This window comes from Sciurus carolinensis, chromosome 11, assembly GCF_902686445.1.
Source record: "Sciurus carolinensis chromosome 11, mSciCar1.2, whole genome shotgun sequence".
NCBI lineage: Eukaryota > Metazoa > Chordata > Mammalia > Rodentia > Sciuridae > Sciurus > Sciurus carolinensis.
The window spans coordinates 131,686,938-131,705,876 of NC_062223.1; the positions used below are offsets into that span (position 1 = coordinate 131,686,938).

General features: G+C 39.6%; 1 protein-coding gene across 1 annotated transcript in view; it reads left to right on the forward strand.

The window, feature by feature from the left end:
• Positions 1 to 18,939, forward strand: part of Ntm (neurotrimin) — a 419,452-nt gene that overhangs the window by 291,030 nt on the left and 109,483 nt on the right. The window contains 1 exon segment of the mRNA XM_047516378.1: positions 4,917 to 5,042. Coding sequence (XP_047372334.1) covers positions 4,917 to 5,042 — 126 coding nt within the window.

The following is an 18,939-nucleotide window of genomic DNA, read 5'->3' on the forward strand; positions in this document are numbered from 1 at the left end:
GATTCATTCTGTTATTTTTTCCTTCCCCCCACCCCTCCTACCCCTCTTTTCCCTCTATACAGTCCCTCCTTCCACCATTCTTGTCCCCCCCACCCCCCCATTATGTGTCGTCATCCGCTTATCAACAAGATCATTCGTCCTTTGGTTTTTTGAGTTTGGCTTATCTCACTTAGCATGATATTCTCCAATTTCATCCATTTGCCTGCAAATGCCATAATTTTATTTTTCTTTATAGCTGAGTAATATTCCATTGTATATATATATGAGTAATATTCCATTGTATATATGTATATATATATATATATGAGTAATATTCCATTGTATATATATATATATATATATATATATATATACACCACAGTTTCTTTATCCATTCATCAATTGAAGGACATCTAGGTTGGTTCCACAATCTGGCTATTGTGAATTGAGTGGTTAGGAACATTGATGTTACTGTATCTCTGTAGTATGCTGATTTTAAGTCCTTTGGGTATAGGCCGAGGAGTGGGATAGCTGGGTCAAATGGTGGTTCCATTTCAAGCTTTCTGAGGAATCCCCATACTGCTTTCTAGAGTGGCTGAACTAATTTGCAGCCCCACCAGCAATGTATGAGTGTACCTTTTTCCCCACATCCTCTCCAACACCTATTGTTGCTGGTATTCTTGATAATCGCCATTCTAATTAGGGTGAGATGGAATCTTAGGGTAGTTTTGATTTGCATTTCTCTTATTACTAAAAATGTTGAACATTTTTTCATATGTTTTTTGATTGCTTGTAGATCTCCTTCTGTGAAGTATCTGTTCATATCCTTAGCCCATTTGTTGATTGGGTTATTTGTATTCTTCGTGTAGAGTTTTTTGAGTTCTCTTAGGTGTCTTTTGTGTTTCCATAACATCTGATTTATTCTATGTCACCATTCATTGAAAGTTTAGACTTCATTATATGGTTTTATTTCTCTAGACTGAACTTTTGGAGGACAAGGATTGTGTCTTATTTAGTTTATGTTCCTAGTGCTTAGCACAATGCAGGTATATAGAAAATGATCCATGAATATTGACAAATGAATGAGTGAAAATAAGCAAAACAATACTAATATGTTTTTAACAGACTGCATGATGAGAAGAAAGAAACAGAATGTATCCATAGAAACAATATAAAAATATCAGTAGTTCTATCTGACAGTTGGCCAAAAACTTCTTTATGAGCATGAAATAGTTAAAAGCTTACTATATAAACTTGTAAGTTCAATTTAATTTTTTTGGTGGGAAGAGATGCTGAGCATTGCTCTTGCCAACCAGTGTTCTTCCACTGATCTACATCTGCAGCCCCACTTTCATTTTGAATACTGCCAGTGTATAAAAGTTGACACCTAGAAAATGATATTTCCAATCTACTAACATTCTGTGCCCCTTGCCAATTAGTTCTGGTGATTGGGATTGTACCTCTGGTCAAGCCAGCTCAGCTCTATACCACAAATGGTTTGCCTTTCAAATCATCCAGGGGCCATTTACCTCCTTCAAGCTCTATTCTTAGGCAGGATTAAAAGGGTGTCAAGCATTTCTCCAACTTCTACTTCATGAATTGGATACCTTCCAATTGCTAGTGGGAGGGGGCAATCTAGATGATTTTTCCAAGCATGAGGTGTGATTGTCTCAATTAATATACTTACTGCACTGACAACTCTGGCCGAAACCACCTTCTATCCTACTTGGGGACTGTCCATTGTTCTCTAGTGTATGATTAGCAGATTAGCTATCATGTAAGAAGCCAGGAAAATGAACTCCCAGTAAGCCTTTCCAAAGCAAGAGTAATTCATTACCCAGCCTGATTTCCACTTAAAATGTACTTTAAGCACACTTCCAACTACAAACCCTAAATCACCCTGTGTTCACAAAGTCCATCATTTTTTATTTTATTGCATGGCGTTGGCGTGACATAATCCCTTGCAGAGCATCTCGGAGTGCTTTACAGATCAATAAATTACTTACCTGCACAGTTGAAGCAATGTCTGCAAGGCCAGTGCTGACATTCTGCAGGCAACCTGTTCTCCAGGAAGCAAGTAAGGCAGTGTGGGTGCCAAGAATGGACAGAAACAGGGACCAAGCAAATGACTGAGCAGAGGGAATAGTGCAAGAGAAGGGAATGCTCCAGATAAAGCTCTGTCGATGAAATACATCAGTTTCTTTCTTTCTTTTGCAAGATCAGGTTTACTAATTGTAGAAATAAGAGAATTTAGAAATTTGTACCTGTTAGGAAGTCCGTAAATCAAACTCTCAGTCATTAATTCATTAATTATCTTTCTATCTTAGAAGGTACAATCAAGTTTTTAAAATTATAAATGGGCTGGGGCTGTAGCTCGGTGGTAAAGTGTTTGCCAAGCATGTGTGAAGCACTGGGTTCGATTCTCAGCATTATATACAAATAAAATAAAGTCTATCAATAAAAAAAAATTTTAAATGATATTGGCATAAATTGCAGTATTACAACTTTAAAGAGACTCAATTTGAAGAACAAAGAGTCTCTTTCCGACCCCCACCATATCCATGATCTATTAACTTCCATCCCACCAAATATCTGAAAGTTCAAGCACGTTTGTGCATGCACACACACACACACACACGCGCGCACGCGCATGCACACTATCTCTTTATCCAAAGGTTTATGTGGAATTTAAATCTAATAATAATTGATCAGTGCTTACTCTATGCAAAACACCCTATTCAAGAGAGCAGAAAATTAAGCCATGAGTAAGACCTTTATTTAACATCTTATATTCAGATAATTTATAGTATAGAAAGAAAGGTACGACAAATGTAACATAAGGAAATTTATTTTAAATGCCATAATAAAATACTTCAATGGCATTGGATCCCTAGGAAGGAGAGGTCATATCTTCTTGGGGATCCCCTGAAAGACTGGATGGAAGAGGTGGTAGTTCAATCAGGCCTTCAACAATTCTAATACACATAATCAGAGAGAAGCATGTGAGCACTAACACCAGCAGCAAGGTTATGGGGAAAAGGAAACCAAAGAGAAGCCACATACTGGGAACCATGAGTGCTCTCATTTGGATGTAAGACATGAGCAGAAGAAAATGATTGAGGAGGGATAGAAAGAGGGCTGAGAGAACATATCTTTGTAATATTGCATTTTATTGTAGGGGGAGTTCTAACGTAAGTAGGAATGGGTAAGTAATGTTTCAACTACAGCGGAGACCACCATTGGAATTTTCAAAGCAATATGATTTTAGTTAGTGTACCATCATAGTTTTGGAACAAGGAATAAAGTCATCATGCAGATTCCCTGAGTTGTTCATAGGATCATTTTATCTACCGGGAAAGTCATATGCCATAGAATTGCAAAGGATGGTGACTCTGAGGAATATTGATTCAAGGAAACATCAGGAGACATTAAAGCACTGGATGGAAAGTTCACCTAATTGCCCAAGAACTAAAGTGTCAAATCCTGTGTTGGTAGTACTGAAATAATATGTGTTAATGATCCATCTCTGAGGTGTTTAGGAACATGAAGCAGGTTGGTAAGTTGATTCCCTTGAATAACTATTTTACTTCAATTCTATAAATATTTGTCAAGCTTTTATGGTGAATACAAACATGAGGAAGACATGGTTTAGGCTACCAGAAAATTCATGGTCTACTGGGTGAGTGATACTAAGCCAAAATCTAGAACAGTGTGAAAAGTGTGTACAATTGGCATTCAGGGGCTCAATAAATGACACTCTTACTTAATTCACTTGAATTATAAACCATTTCACACATTAGACACATGAGTAGTCACATGCAGAACCAAATATCACAATGACTAGTAGTAAAGATGATCCTGCAGAATTAGGCTCAGAAGTGTAGTAGAAAATGAACTTCTATACATAGACCTCAGAATGAGACAAACACGCACAGATGATGGATGACTAGACTTCAGGACTTATCCTGTCACTGTGGATTGCTGCTTCCATAATATGAAGAGGAGGGGTAGCATAACAACCTGAATCCAAAACAAAAGACCAAGGAAGTAAGAGTTCTGCCCCCAGCTTCAATCATTTTGACGAACATTTCTCCTCTTTGGGAAGAATAATTTAGGAAAGAGAGGAGAGAAAAAGAGAAAGAGACTAAGCAAGTTTGTTAACAGTTAACCAAAGTTATCTTCAATTCTTCATCAGGGGTATATGAAGTCTTCTGGAAGCATGGGTGAAGAAATAACACTAAATTTGAGTTATTAAGGAGGTCAAAGATGTGTAGGGCCAGTAATGACTGACAAAGAACTAATATTTGAATTGGGCCTTAAGGTACTCCTGGGATTTGTCCAGGAAGGCTATGAGAAATGATATAGGTACACATGCATGAGAATCAGAAAGGGTGTGATGTGTTGGGGGTCAGAAAGAGGGTAAGTAGAGGTGGAATCACTAGAAATGATAATGGAAATGTATGTTGAAGCTTGATCCTGAACAGCACAGTTTTCTTGAATCAGGGGCCTGGTTATGATCGGGTAGGCATCAAGGAACAATTGGATCTATTTAAGCAGAGATGTGTTATGATCAGAATTGCATTATGTAAAGACATTTCTGAATGCAGTGAGACAAATGACTCCTGGATATGTGTTGGAGGTGGGTGGGGGTGAGAGTGGAGACAGGAAGGTGTAGGCTAGAGGAGTAGTTATTGCAGAATTACAGTGGAATTTATTCTCATTTGGACTCTGTCTTCATGTTTAAATAGGAGGAAATGGAAGCTAAATTCAAGGTAGGACATTTTTCATCTTTAAGGTCATTCCTTTAATTTCTCATCATTACAACAGTAGTTCATATACTTTAGTTTGGGGGCTAATCTATCAAGTGCCATTTTAAGACAACAAAGAAATGTGTCAGCAGAATTTTTATTATCCTTCTACCTGTTTTGTCTTCACAGTATCCCCCAAAATTGTAGAGATTTCTTCAGATATCTCCATTAATGAAGGGAACAATATCAGCCTCACCTGCATAGCAACAGGTAGACCAGAGCCTACAGTTACCTGGAGACACATCTCTCCTAAAGGTAAGAGCAGCATTTTGGTGCATTCTATCTTGAAAGGAAAAGGGAGACTTGTTGGTCATGGATAGGAGGTTATGGTGCTGGATACTGAGTGCAAGGGTGTCTATGTTTTTAGTAACCTGCTAATAATGTACTACTTTTGGCTCTGCAGATGATTTTGGTGTTCTTTGCAAGACAGCCATGTCCTCCAAGATTCAGAAATCATACCTGACCATCTCTCTAGTCCCTTGGAAATTAATTCCAGTTGTCTCTGGCTGAAATAGTGGTTCACATGCACTGGGTTAAATTTATATGTCAAGTTTGATGATGGAAGGATTTGCTTTGGTGGCATTGTTCATTCAGCTAGTTGCTTTAAAAGAAAGGAAAACATGAACACATAATGAAGGATAAGTGGTTTTAAATGGCCATATTCATAAAAAGAAAATCTGCTAGACTGTGTCTCTTCAGAATTGCCAAAAATCTGGTCATCAGTCGTTTTTGTGGTTTTTTTGTTTTTTTTTTTTGTTGTTGTTGTTTTACTCGGACTGATCCTAGACAATAAATGAACTTAATATGTGGCTAAATCACAAAATTTGTTTTATCTCTATGTTTAGATGTTTGTGCTTCCATAGATTGAGAACTAAAACTTTTAGAATTTAAGAAAAAATATGTTGTTTTTCATTAAACTAATTTTTCTCTGAGAGCAAGGAATATAAAATCATCTCATCAAATCTTAAATATTTATTGAATATTGCAGAGGTCCATACTCAGTTTTAGGCACTAGGAGATTAAGCCACAGACCCAAACAGAAAATTTTCCGTTCTCATCAAATGACATTTTATGTGACAGAAGACCAAACATGAGTATATAATATAACAGGTGCTGATAAGAATGAGAAGATAGAGACATGCATTGACAGAATGGCAAGGGCTTTGGACAAGGAAGGACTCTGAAATGTATAATCTGAGTCAAGACTTGAAGAAAGGCCTTTAATTCTATTTTTCATCACTGGCTAATATGACACATATGTAGGTAATTGTGGATATATATCTGTGTATGCAAGCATGGATGATGAAGGTATGTGCATTGCATACTACAGGTTTAAGAATTGCAAAGGTACCATGGAGGATATTTGCTCGCTGCAGGTTGAAAACTCCAAAAGCAAACCATAAGATGGTTATTGTTGGTAAAGAAGCTTCTTTGGGGGTGCTCTTGGGATCAACTCTTATGGAAAGGAAGAGATGAAGCAAGATTGGGCAGAAAGAGAAGTTGAGTTGTGATGCAGTCCAATAGAACATATCAGCTGTCCTTGTGAGGAGTTCTAAAGTTAGGACAACCCTTTAAAAATGTCCTCTATTGGAACAATGAAGCTGTCCCATCAGCACAGCAGTCAGGTGTTGAATGTAGGCTATTCCCAAAAGGGCTGTAACTTTAGGTCATGTGTCTATCTTCAAGCAAGACAAACCTCACTGTGGGTTAAAAGCTGGGGACTGTCCACCAGCAGTTAGTTCTTCTCTGGGGCTTGGGTCCTCAATTCTTGAAGGGGACAGTACATCACAAGAGCCACTACACTTGGAAATTTTAAAAATCCAAAGTAGGACTACAATGATTTCCACATACTGAATATCCTCTCTCTGACAGTGACAGTGTGCTGTGATAGATGTTCTCAGAGAAGGCAAGACTATTTCAGTTGTGGTTGTCCTGAATTCTTGAGTGTTATCCTATGCCACCATTTTGATGATATTACTCTGAACAAAGGGATTGGTGAGAGCTACTCATATCTCTGCCAATCCCTCCATTTGAAATGACCTAATGTGTGGAAGGCCCCAAAATCTGGGAGGATGCCTCAGCTGTGCATGAGGTCATTAGTGATGAAGAAGGGCCTCAGGGCACTTTTGAATAAGGGGCTGTCCAAATGGACAGACTTTCTAAGTTCATAGTGCACACCATTCATCACAGTTTAATACCAAGTCCCTAGTGTTGTGGGATGCCAGGGCAGCCTGTGCCTTTGGAATCTGCAGAACATTTATCATCTGGGAAGACTTCCTTTGCCTCATGCTAAGAGATTCTGTTTCCTGATGATGTCTTTTTCAATCCCTCTTCAGGCTAGTCAGTTCTTTGTCCTTGTCTGTGTATCTGTACCCTCTCTTTCACACATCGCACTTTGTTCTGCCCTTTTATGCCCATGTTTTCCCTATAGTTATTTTTTTCTATAATTATCTTTATTCTCACAGCCTCCCACATTTTTCTGCTTTAATTTCATTCCTTTGCACTTGTCTTCTTTTCCTCTCTCCCTCTGTTCCATCCATTACCCTCTTTCTCTTCCTTACAATTACCTGTTGTCTCCCCTCAGGGTTGAGACTCTTTCTTTCATCTTACAGGTGTCCATGCTGTTGTGCCTTAGAGTCCTTTTTAGTCTCCTGTTGTGGACATCAGGCAGATTTCCTTTCCCAGGGGACATTTACCTGACCCTGGGCCAGATGCTGCTATTTTACGGAGGTTTTAGCTGCTATGGAAACAGAAAATGGATCAAGGGGAGAGGAGCTGAATGATCAGAATCTACCTGCAGTTTAGAGTAATTTAGATGAACAGCTTTGTCCAGATACTGAGCCCAGATTAGCTATCCAAGATTCAGGATGATGAGACATGCCAAGCAATAACTAATCACTTCAGAGCTCACCAGTGTGCTGTGTTTCCTGTGACTGATTATTTAGAGATCAGAGATGTCATTGGGCTGCTGCCAAATCTGAACTGAAGCTGGAGACCCATAGCAGTCAGACCTTCATCTTTCCCCACTAAATATTTCCAAGATAGTGCTTATTTTGAATAAGTTAAGACAAGTATGGGATTCTTTGGAGAGAAAGATATTTACTTTCACCAAGGTTCCAAAGACAGAGAGTTATTGTCATTTTTCATCCCATTTTGTGATGGTAGATCATGGTTCAGTCAAGATCATTTTTACACACACTAAATCCCTGAATGACTAGCTGATTGGAAAACTCTGATGACTTCATTGAATGTTTTCCCTCTAGACTGACCTGTTTGTTATGTGCATTTCTGAAAAATCCTGGTTTCATCCATCATAATTCATTTGGTGCTGCTTGTAAAAATCTCCATAACCTCTTCAGAATGAGTATTTCTATGTTTGAGCATTTTTCGTGTGGAAAAAAGGAATACAGAAATGTTAGCCACTATTTCAGTAGTGGGTCATGCATTTGATGTAGGGAGTCTTAGCAGTTAATGTCTGCTGGGAAAGGAGGTCAAGAGGCCTCATGTAGGCCTTTCTATCAGATGTAGAAAATGTTCATAGCATCATGGAGAGGTGGGTAGGTCCTCCCAAACTACCTCTTGAAATGCCATTATTTATAATATGTAGTTGTTTCTGGCATTTGTTGTCTGTTTTGTTTTGTTTATTTCATGAACTTATCCTAGAGTTCAAGGATAAAAGCACACTAACTTTTTAAAGATGTCTATCTTACCTGAAACATCTGTTTTAAGGTATGCAGATGTTGTTTTCACCTGTGTGGGCGTTGGTCTTTTCAGAAGAAACCCCCCCATTTTGATGTTCTTATGAGATAGAGCCATCCAAATTGCATAGGGTTTTACTGGCCCCAAGTCCAAGTTCCTATAAGTATCAGTATGAGGTTCCAGACACAGAGGGACACTGGAGGAAGCCCTGTAAACTTTTAGATGCATTTCTCATTCAAGACTCTGTTTTCATTCAGAACTCTGTTCTTTTTCTTTTATCTTTGGCTATGCATGAATGTATTTTAGCACAGTCCTTAAACTCAAGGCTTTATATTTGTAACAGAATACCCTTAAATACTGCATTATTCTTCTCAGTGTTTTCTGAGTAAATAGAAATATGATCTTTTTCAATGTATCCTAAAATTTGCAAAGCAAGACCTCACTTTTCATAAGAAAGAATTCCCAAAACCCTCTCACCAGTTTCTTGGGGGTTGTAAGAGCTTTAAGAAAAACCTTGGATTCCTATATTGTCACATTCATGGGAGCACATGAAGAAACTCAGATGAAGGAGTGAGTTCAATCACTAACCTAGAGTATCTCATATATTTAGAATCAGGAATCACTAAGTGGCTAGATGGATCTCCCTTGTAGTATAACTATATTCACCTTTCTCTAATCAAAATAGTAGTTGACCTCCATAACCTCTTTTAGGCTGCCTAAAGGACATTCATACCTAGGTATTAATTGGGTGTTCACTCTGTGTCGTTTTATATTGCATGTGTGTAATTTACTTGAGATGTATACAAGGACACACCGAAGAGTTTGCCTTGATTTTCAGAGAAGACTTTGAACTTGGACTTTTGAGCAGTGGTGGAACTGTTAAGACCATAGGGACTCTTGAAGATGAACTGAGTACATTCTGCATTGTGTGATGGATACAAGGTGAGCCAGGGGTAGAATGTTATGCTCTTCACCTCAGGTCCAGAGCAATGGAATTGGCTGACCATGAACTGAAACCTCTGACACCATGAACCCGAAGTATACTTTTCTTCCTCTTGTTGTTGTCAGGTATTTTGGTCACAGTGGCAAAAAGTTGACTAACACATGGGGAAATGGGGAGGACACCAGGAGCTGTTTACAGTGAAATCTTTCTTTCTGAATCATTTGCATCACCCTGTCTCATGAGTTCTTTCAGATCAGGGCCTATTGCTCACTTACCTTGAATTTTTCACCTTCTAGCACAATGCAAGGCTCCTAGAAAGCATTCAAGAAATAATTTTTGATTCAGACAATAAACCATAACATTTTTCAATGCCTCAAAGTGGCATAGTGGCATGCCTGTTCTCCCCATGTAAAGATTCTGATCCTTGAGGAATTCTCCTCCACTTTGATATTTGCAGTGGAGACCTGGTGTGTTTCCTGCTAAAATTCTCTGCTGGCGAGTCTCCAGAACATTTTCTTTTTCTGGTCTTCATGGGCTTTCCAAGCCCTTCTTGGGTTGCTCAGAAGGTATACAGCTATGACAGGGCTCAACATCTGATTGAAGGAGAGACTCCTTTTCAAGTTCATTTTTGCAAGAGTAGAGAAGATTTGTTTGTTATGTTTTCTGTGAATGCCTCTCTGCTTTCCCCTCTGCCCTACTTCATCTCTTTCCTCAGGGGTGTTTCTCAGAAATATTTTTCCTCTGTCTCTTCTGGGAAGGGTACCTGATCTTTCTATTGACTTAAATATTTCCACCCTCCTTTAGTGGATTCCATCCAGAGGTTTTCTAAAGGAATCCTGAATATTGAAATGGAGGGTTAGTTCAAATGTTTTTGATAATTTGTTACTTCTTCTAGGTGAGGAATAGAAAAAAAATTAGAAGAAAAAATACTATTTTAATCCCCACTCTTGCTTCTCCCTACCTCCATCTCTCCCTCCTGCTGTATAAACAGAGGAGGATTAGAGATAGAAAATTTGTCTCCTGGTCACATAAAGACCTGGTGAGAAGAATTAGGGAAGAACTATGTATCCATAGTGCTCCCAATCAAGTCTTTAAATGTGGAAAACTCTCTTCACAGAGCATGAAGTGGGTACTTATGCATGCCCTTTGCACTCCCCCACCTCACCATATGTTCCAAACAGCCAAGTCTCTTTCCTCCCTTCAATTGGTACACCTGCTGTACTTGAAGAAACCCAGCGGGTAGTTGGTTGTCTTTCCCTTGTTTCCTTGAATTTTAAAAGGCACCAAGGTGTTAAGGGAAAAGTGACCCTTGGATAGGGAGTTTCCCCTTGCCCAATCCCTGAGTCCTTCCCCTTCCTTGATCCTCAGTGCTTTTACATGGTCAAAGACCACCCATTTTCCTATTTGTTCACACCGATGAGGCCTTCTCCCCAGCCAAGCAGGACACTGAAGCATTAATTGGCACTAGAGGTATCACAGCTTGAGTTCAACCAGAGCTGGCAGGCACCATGACTCCAGTGACAGCTCTGTGAAAAAGTGTCAGGAACAGAGCTCTGGCATGCCATCGGCTGACTGCAGCACCCTGGCACTAATGAGCAGCCTGTCAGCACCAGTATCAGGGGCCCCGTGTGGCAAAAAGATCATTAGGATGGCAGATGAGCAAAACTTCCCCAGCAGAGAGGAGCTGGGGGTGGAAGGGGAGGAGGACAAAATGGAACTAAAGGCATCACCTTACCCACAGATGGCACCCGCCCAGCAGGAGAAGGCTAGAGAGAAACAGAGAGAGCCATGAGAGCTGTACCTATGCCAATTCTGGACAACTCTTGGAATATTTCTTTGGTAGGGTTGTGCTGTCATTAATCAATACAGGCTGTAAATCTTCTCTGCAGTGACCCAAAGGGGGATACAGTGATTAACTCTCCAGTCATGGCTCTGTGACAAAACCAGAAAACAGCCTAAGTCTCTGAGAAACTGCACTGGGAGAGGGAAGGGAAGATTTCAGATTTTAGTCTTAGTTTCTTCTTATTAGGATAGACTTCCTTCTCAGGGAATCTGCTGAGGATTGCCAGGTGCCCACGTCTTGTGCTGGACTATCTGAATCCAGGGGAGTAGTGAGAAGGAGCCTTTTTTCGACGTACTTTCATCCTAGAGGTGGATATGGGGAACACCCAGGATATCTTCTCTGCATATCTGCTTCCTGAGTGCAAGTGTGAATTACCCATCTTGTGAGTTCTTCTACCTCAGCACTGCTTAGCAATGAGCAGTTGTGAGCTTCATGGAGTGTCTGGCCCTTTTCTGAAGTCTGACTACCCACAATGACTATGATAGAAGATGGAGGTCTGTCTGAAAGAGCTGTGCTTGGAAGATAGGTCCAGCTGGATTTGAGTTCCCACCCACTACTACTATTAAGGTTGTTCCTGCAAGGGTAGTGATCTTTCTCCCTGAACATGAGCTTCTTCATTACTTTCATTATTGCTTCTTGGTGCAGTACTTAGAGATTTCAATATCTACACCAATCCCCCATTAGCACTACACACCACTGTCACCCTAACAATCTGATATTCCTCACGAGCTGGGTGTCTTCACATTGGCATACAACATTTGTTTTCTTTCAATCATTCTCCCATTTTTTTCGGGTAAACTTCTACTCCTGTTTTAAGATGTTGTTAGCAGTTTGAAACCTCTGATGTCTCTCTTCAGTCACACTGAGTCTCCCCTTTACTTGAGATCCCACAACGTTTAACACACTTTTCCAATTATGGCACTCCTTGCTGTTATACACAGGTGAATAGTTCTCCCAGTTGCCTAAGAGATCATGAGGTTCATAAACAGCTCTTGTGCCATTCTGTTTAAACCCCAGGACCTGTCCTGCCAGCTGTTCACAGACCCTGAAAGTGAAAGAGGCAGTCAGTATCTGGTACAGTAGATAAAAACTTTCTGATTCATAATTTAAAACAAAATCAAATTTACTGAGTAAAGGGTAAGATTCAGGGGCTTCATCCCTTTGCATCACTTCTAGTGACTGATTATCTCATTGTTACTAAACCAATCAAAGGAATTGATGAGAAAAGGCTCTGCTCCTTGCCACTGACCTGTACCTGGAATCAAGTCTTGGATTCTGGAATTTCCTCTGTGAAATGCAGATAATAACATGTTCTCAATATGGATATGATGAGGATTGAACAGGTTCACCAATGTAAAGTGTTGGGCTCCACTACAACTCATGGTAGAATCCCATAATGTGAGCTTCTATACCTTAGCCAACCTCTTTCTCTTTGCTTCCACTAGAGACAAGAACAGAAGGGAAAGAAATTTAGATGCTTTTGTCTGAAAAGGCTGAATCTTTACAACACCCAACCTGGTTAATTGCCAGAACAAATAGATGTTCAAACATGCTTAATCAGCACTTTCTTCAACCCCACCACTTTCTAATTAACATAGGTGCTTGATTAAAATTCCCAGAATACCCCAAGTAGCTACCCCAGGAAGACTAAGTAATTGCTATCAAGAGACATTGTATTTGTCATTGATAGTTGAAGAAAAACATAAGTGCATCATAGTGGAAAGTTTCAGATCTCCTGTTCAGAGTTGCATGGAGCATATAGTATGAGGTCCAACTTATACAGAGAGAGCTGTTTATCATCATAAAAATTTTAAAAAGTAGTACAACCTGGAGTATGAGGAAAAGGGATTTCAGGAACTCTTCAAGTAATTTGTTTAAACACGTACAGATGAAGGCGGGAAAGAAAAAAATGGTGGGAGACATTTATATATCAATTTTTAACTCTATACATCTCTTTAACTGTAAAATTACAGCTAGATAGACACAGTTAGGATGAAATTTGCCAGTATCAATAAGGGTTTTTGTAACTTTAATATTTATGATCTGGTTTAAAGCAATCTTATAACTGTGCAACTTCCTACTTCAAAGAAGAGAAAATCATAAAAAGACTAGTGGAGAAATTAATGAGTTCAATGTGCCTGAATTGAGAACATATGAAATCAAGCCTCAGTCTAGAGACCAAGGGCAGGAGTGCATACCACAGACACTGCTTGTGGTTTTACCCAATTACTTCAAAACCCTTGAAAAATGTTGTAGAATCAGATGTCTGCTGGATTCAGACATTGCTAACAGCATTCTCCCTCACTCTCCTGAGTCTTGGGCTATTTATGCTGGTGCTTGGTGACCGTTACTATGCAAAACTGTTTTGAAGGAACAAAAAGAAAAAAGAGAGGGAGAGAGACATAAAAGCAAGGAGATTGAATCCTCTTCCCCAAAGATGTTGATCAGCTATGACTCTGCAAGATGAAAAGTCTGGTTAAAGTGGTAGCCCTACAAGGCAGTAGGCACCAATTGAAAAAACAGCTATTGGCACCAATTGGTGATATGAGAAGGGTCTCAGCAGGATCTTTCACTGTCCACCATAATCAGAATAACCTTGACATCACACTCCACACATTAGCTCAAGGCTTCAGGGCATGCCATGTCTAGGATCACCAGTCATCAAGCACCAGCTTAATAGCCCAAGAACTGCCAACCTTGCCTGGACGGTATCATTGCATAGGTCCTTGTCACTAAGACTTTGGTATAGATTTCTGAATTTCTACAGTGATCCTCCCTTATCAGTTTTCTCCCTTTCTGAAGTTCAGTTACCTGAATTCAACTGTAGTCCCAAAATATTAAATGGAACATTCCAGAAAGAATTATTTTCAGTTGTGTGCCATTCTTAATAGTGCCATGAAATCTTACACTCTCTTGCTCTATTCCATCTGGGACATGAGTCATCCTGTGTCCAGCATCTTCACATAAATGCAATCTTCCCATTAAACATTTAATAGACATCTGGGTTATCAGATTGGCTGTTGAGGCATCACAGTGCTGTGTGTATAAAAGAAGGTCAATAATTGCCAAATACCACGTGAAAATGACCGAATTATTCACCTCACCCCACTCTATCACATGCACATTGTATCATCTCAAATCATTACTAAGAATATGAATTCACATAATATTTTGAGAGAGACAGAAAGAAAGAGGAAACCACACTCAAATAACTTGTATTGCAGCATATTGTTATACTTGTTTTGTGTTATTAATATTGTCAATCTGTTACTTGCTTAAACTATAAATTAAACTTTACAACATTATTATACATGTGCATGTATAGAGAAAACAGTGTGCATTTGTGTTTATGTGTAGGGGGTGGTATATTTTTAGTGTTCAGAATTATCTGCGGTTTCAGGCATCCCCTGGGGGTCCGGAATGTATCCCCTGTAAATAAAGGGGAATAACTATATCTAGTTCTGAATCCTGAATCTTGTCTTGTTCTCTGATGACTACATTTTCCCTAGAGTCCATGTAACAGCCAGAGTCTCTATCTTTCAATAATAAGAGAGGCTAACAGTTCATAGGCACTAAAAATGTGCTAGTCACTCTTCTGAACATTTACACACAGTAGTATCTATTCTTCACAATCACAGTGTGAGACAGGATTTATTATTAGCTTATTCTACCAAAATGATAACTTACTGCATTTTCTCATTTAAACGAAGCTTAGGGAGGTCAGGAAAATGGGCCAAGGTCACAGAACTCCAAGTTGCAGTATTGAAATAGAACTCCAGTCTGTCTCCAGGATGCATGCACTTAACCACTGGGCTATATAGTATGGTTCTCATCAGCAGTGGCATCCCTAGTTCATACCTTAGTCCTCTTTAATATAAACCTTAAGAGTGAGGATGCATGCTCAAGTTTGAGAACCACTGCTATATGGTATACATTTGAAACCACTGCAACATGGTGTGTGCTGTATGCTGGGCACTTGCTTAACATGAAATACATCACTTAATTCTCACAAGTTTCTGTATCAATAGGCAGTAATTTTATTTTGGAGTGTTAGACATGCCAAAGTAAAAGGAAAATTTATCCACAAATATTAAATGGCCAAGGCAAAATTCAAGTCCAAGTCTTTTGACTCTCAAATGCAAATGCTTAATGTGCATTGATTTCCTGTTTGATTTCTGGCTCAATGCTTCTTTTAGATCTCTGAGGCATTTCTGTGCTTTGGTTTCAGACAAATTACTTGTCTAGGGCCTATGGTCTTTGGGTTGTCAATTTTCTCATAGTATTCTTCCAAAATCCTTCTCAACAGTTTTCTACCCTGGACTCCAGGTGGGGCTTCCTACTCAGTTTTAGCACTTCATCTTCCTCTGTGACCTCGGACTCCTTTCAGGAGAACTTGGGATGAATACCTCCAAGTTAAGGGCACAGTCCCAGCATGGAGACATGGCCCGTCCTCCCCATCTTCCTCCAACTGTGTAAGCCTATGCTAGTTTCATGTTCCTTTGGTCCCCTCCCTTCCACCTGGATGGCCCAGGCCCATTGAATTGATGCAGCTACTCTCTGATTTGATTTCTTTTTTTTCATGTTAAATACCATCATTCACTCACACAATGGTATGTCTTCTGCTTTGATTGTTATTTTTAGGTTGTTTTATATTTAAACAGCTTTCAATATGAAAACAATGTGCCAGATTCCAGGGTATATTTTACATTATATGACTCCATTCAATTTCCCTGTGCATCCTTGTGGTGTTCAACATACTTCATCTTCCTACAAATGTAAAATGATTTTTCCCTGAACTTCAGGACATTTGGAAGAGAATGAGCAGAATACCAATTTAGTTCAAGTCTCCAGTCTCATTGGCTAGGTTGCATAGGTTCTTTACACACCATTGCTCAGCACAATGTGTCCATTACCTTGGAGTTTGGAGTCCAAGAGATGCAGCTCTTCCTTCCTTGGGAGGACCATCTTGGCCCCTAACTCCTCTCCAAGAGTGAATAATTCTTCTGTGCTCACATCTCCCTTCATCTTAAGAAACAAATTTCTCTTCACTTCTAACACAGAGTTAAAAGTAATATCTTTGGATGTTATGGCTCCTCTATAATAAATTCAGGACTCTTGTTTAACTGACTTCTGGATCAGGAGGCTTATGTCCCTCTCTGAATCTTTTTCATCATGGCATTGCCCTTTTTGGAATGGTTCACCTGGCTCACTATGGTTGAAGAATTTTGGACAGTCATCTGCATGATAGAGAAAGACAAATGGCTTTCTCCTTCACTGATTTGTTTATTGCATCATACACCATTGCAGAAAGGGAATTAAGCAGAAGAGCAGTGTGGGTTTTGCCCCCAGGAAAACCCCTTGGTGAGATAATTTCAATGAATTAATTCATTCATCCAATTTTTTTTTATTGAGCACCTACTGTGTCCTAGAAAACTTTCCCCAACACTGGAGATACATGATCAGACAAGAACACCATAGCACTGACCTCAGACATTATATTCTAGTGGGAGAGGCAGAAAATAACCCAGGGATAAGTAAACCTTAGTGCCACAGAAACAGTTAATCAGGATAAGAGGCCAAAATATTATCTGATATAAGTTGGGAGGTTAAGTCTTAAATAGAATAGGAAGAAATGGATTTTTTAAGAACATACCCCATAAAAGCTGGAAGAGACATTTGGGTAGCTCCAGCAGGAGTATTCCTAACCTAACCAGGCTAACACTGAATACCAAAGATACTGAATCAGGCACACCTAGCATGCTCTAGGATCATTAAGAAAGCCATGTGGTTACAGAGGATTTATTTAATGTCTGGCCCCCCACAGGACTCTAAACTTCATAAGAGTAGGAAGAATATTTATTAATACTTACCACCATGTGTACCAGTGCCTCTCAAATCAAACATATTCAATAAATATTTGTTTACTGAATGAATAGATAAAGCAAACTTAAAGCTATAGATTAAGTTCCTGAATTGCATGCTGGAAAAACATAAGGTTTAAGTCAGAAATTGTAACTTCTTAATTAGTGATATCAGGTTCTAGAGAATGAGGAGTTCAGGCCAATGATGTAGCATACAGCTGAGTCAGAGAAGGCCCATGGAGAAGTTGAGGCCAAGTTGCTGACACTGCAGGTCCCTGACAAATTGTCATAGGGAACATTGCAGTCACCCCATGTAATGTGAAAGGTCGTGAAAAGTCTGGCTGTGAGCCAAGTGTCAAAGCCCTCAATGAATCACAAGGAAGTTGGGAAATCAGTCACTGGGAGCCAGAAAGGGAGATACAGAGGCAACACTGCTAGCAGCAGAGCTTCCAAGAATGAGGGCATTTGAGAAAAGTGCAAAAGAGGGAAGGCCTCCAAGTGATCCTATGGGTTGAGGAGAACCAGAACCCCAGTTTCTACATGCCAGAACAAACAACCCAGCACTTTTTCTGGAAAGCTTTAGAGGAAGTACAGCCCCAGGAAATAGCTGGATTTTAGTTAATCATGACAGTTCAGGAAATGTTAGCCTAGAAGGGAGAATTTTGCCTGGGTAGTAGTGTTCCAGAGGACATAGGGAATAAGAGTAGAAGGTGGGAGGAGAGAGAGGCTGGTCAGGAGGAGGAATTCTTCTGTACCATGAGAATGAAGGAGCTATAGGGCATGAATGATGGTGTGGAAGAAGAAACTTATGTGTTATGTGGTCATCCTAGAAGTGAGAGATGAGCCATGTTGGATTTAATCCCAGTAGTGCCCAATGGGAGACAGTTATGCTGTGCCTCACTATTGTTAGTTGTAGTCTCTGTCTGTGGCAGGTGTTCTGTACCTGACTTTTCACCCATGTTACAACAGGTAGGATATTATGGAACAAGTGATGTCTAATTTATTTCTACATATTGATCCATGTTAGCTCCATTTTTTCCAAAAAATAATCATAACAACTCCAGGCTCATTTTCTTAAGAGAAGAAGGATTTATTAGATTGAACAAAAAATGATAGAATACAACAGAGATATGATAAATAGGCAGAATGAATCATCTTTTATTAAACAGGTATTTACTGAGTACTTATGACAGTGCATAACTAGGTACTGCAGACTGTGGGATGAACACAGCCTTGGCGCTATGAGGCTGCATTGTGGGAGTAAAGGCAATATTCAATAAACAAATATGCATCTGAATGTCAGGCAGAGATAGTGTTATTGAGGAAGATAAAACAGAAATGGGTATGGAATGATTGGCTGTGGTACTTTAGTTATGGGAATGTTGAAAGCCAGAACATAGATCTAGAGTCTTTCATGATGGTGCAGGACATGTAGAAAGAGGTTGTTCCAGAGAGAGGATCCTGTGCTTATCAGGTCTATGCTCAGGAATATGTTTGGGGTACCTGAGGGACAGGATCATGTTGATGCAGAGAAAAGTGTTGACTTCATGAGAGAGTTGACAGTCAGCTCCCTGAGTGCCTTGAAGCCACATTATAAACTTTGGAAAGTGTTGTAATGAAAAACACTAGTGTGTTTCAAAGCAGGAGAGTGAAAAGACTTAATAAATGATTTTAAAGGATCACTTTGATTGAAGAGAAATTGAAGAGAATTTAATATGAAGAGAAAGAGGTGGAAGAGCAGCAGCCAAGATGCCGGTCAGGACCCAACTGCTTTAGTCTATCAAGAGGGAAGTGGTAGCTGCCTGG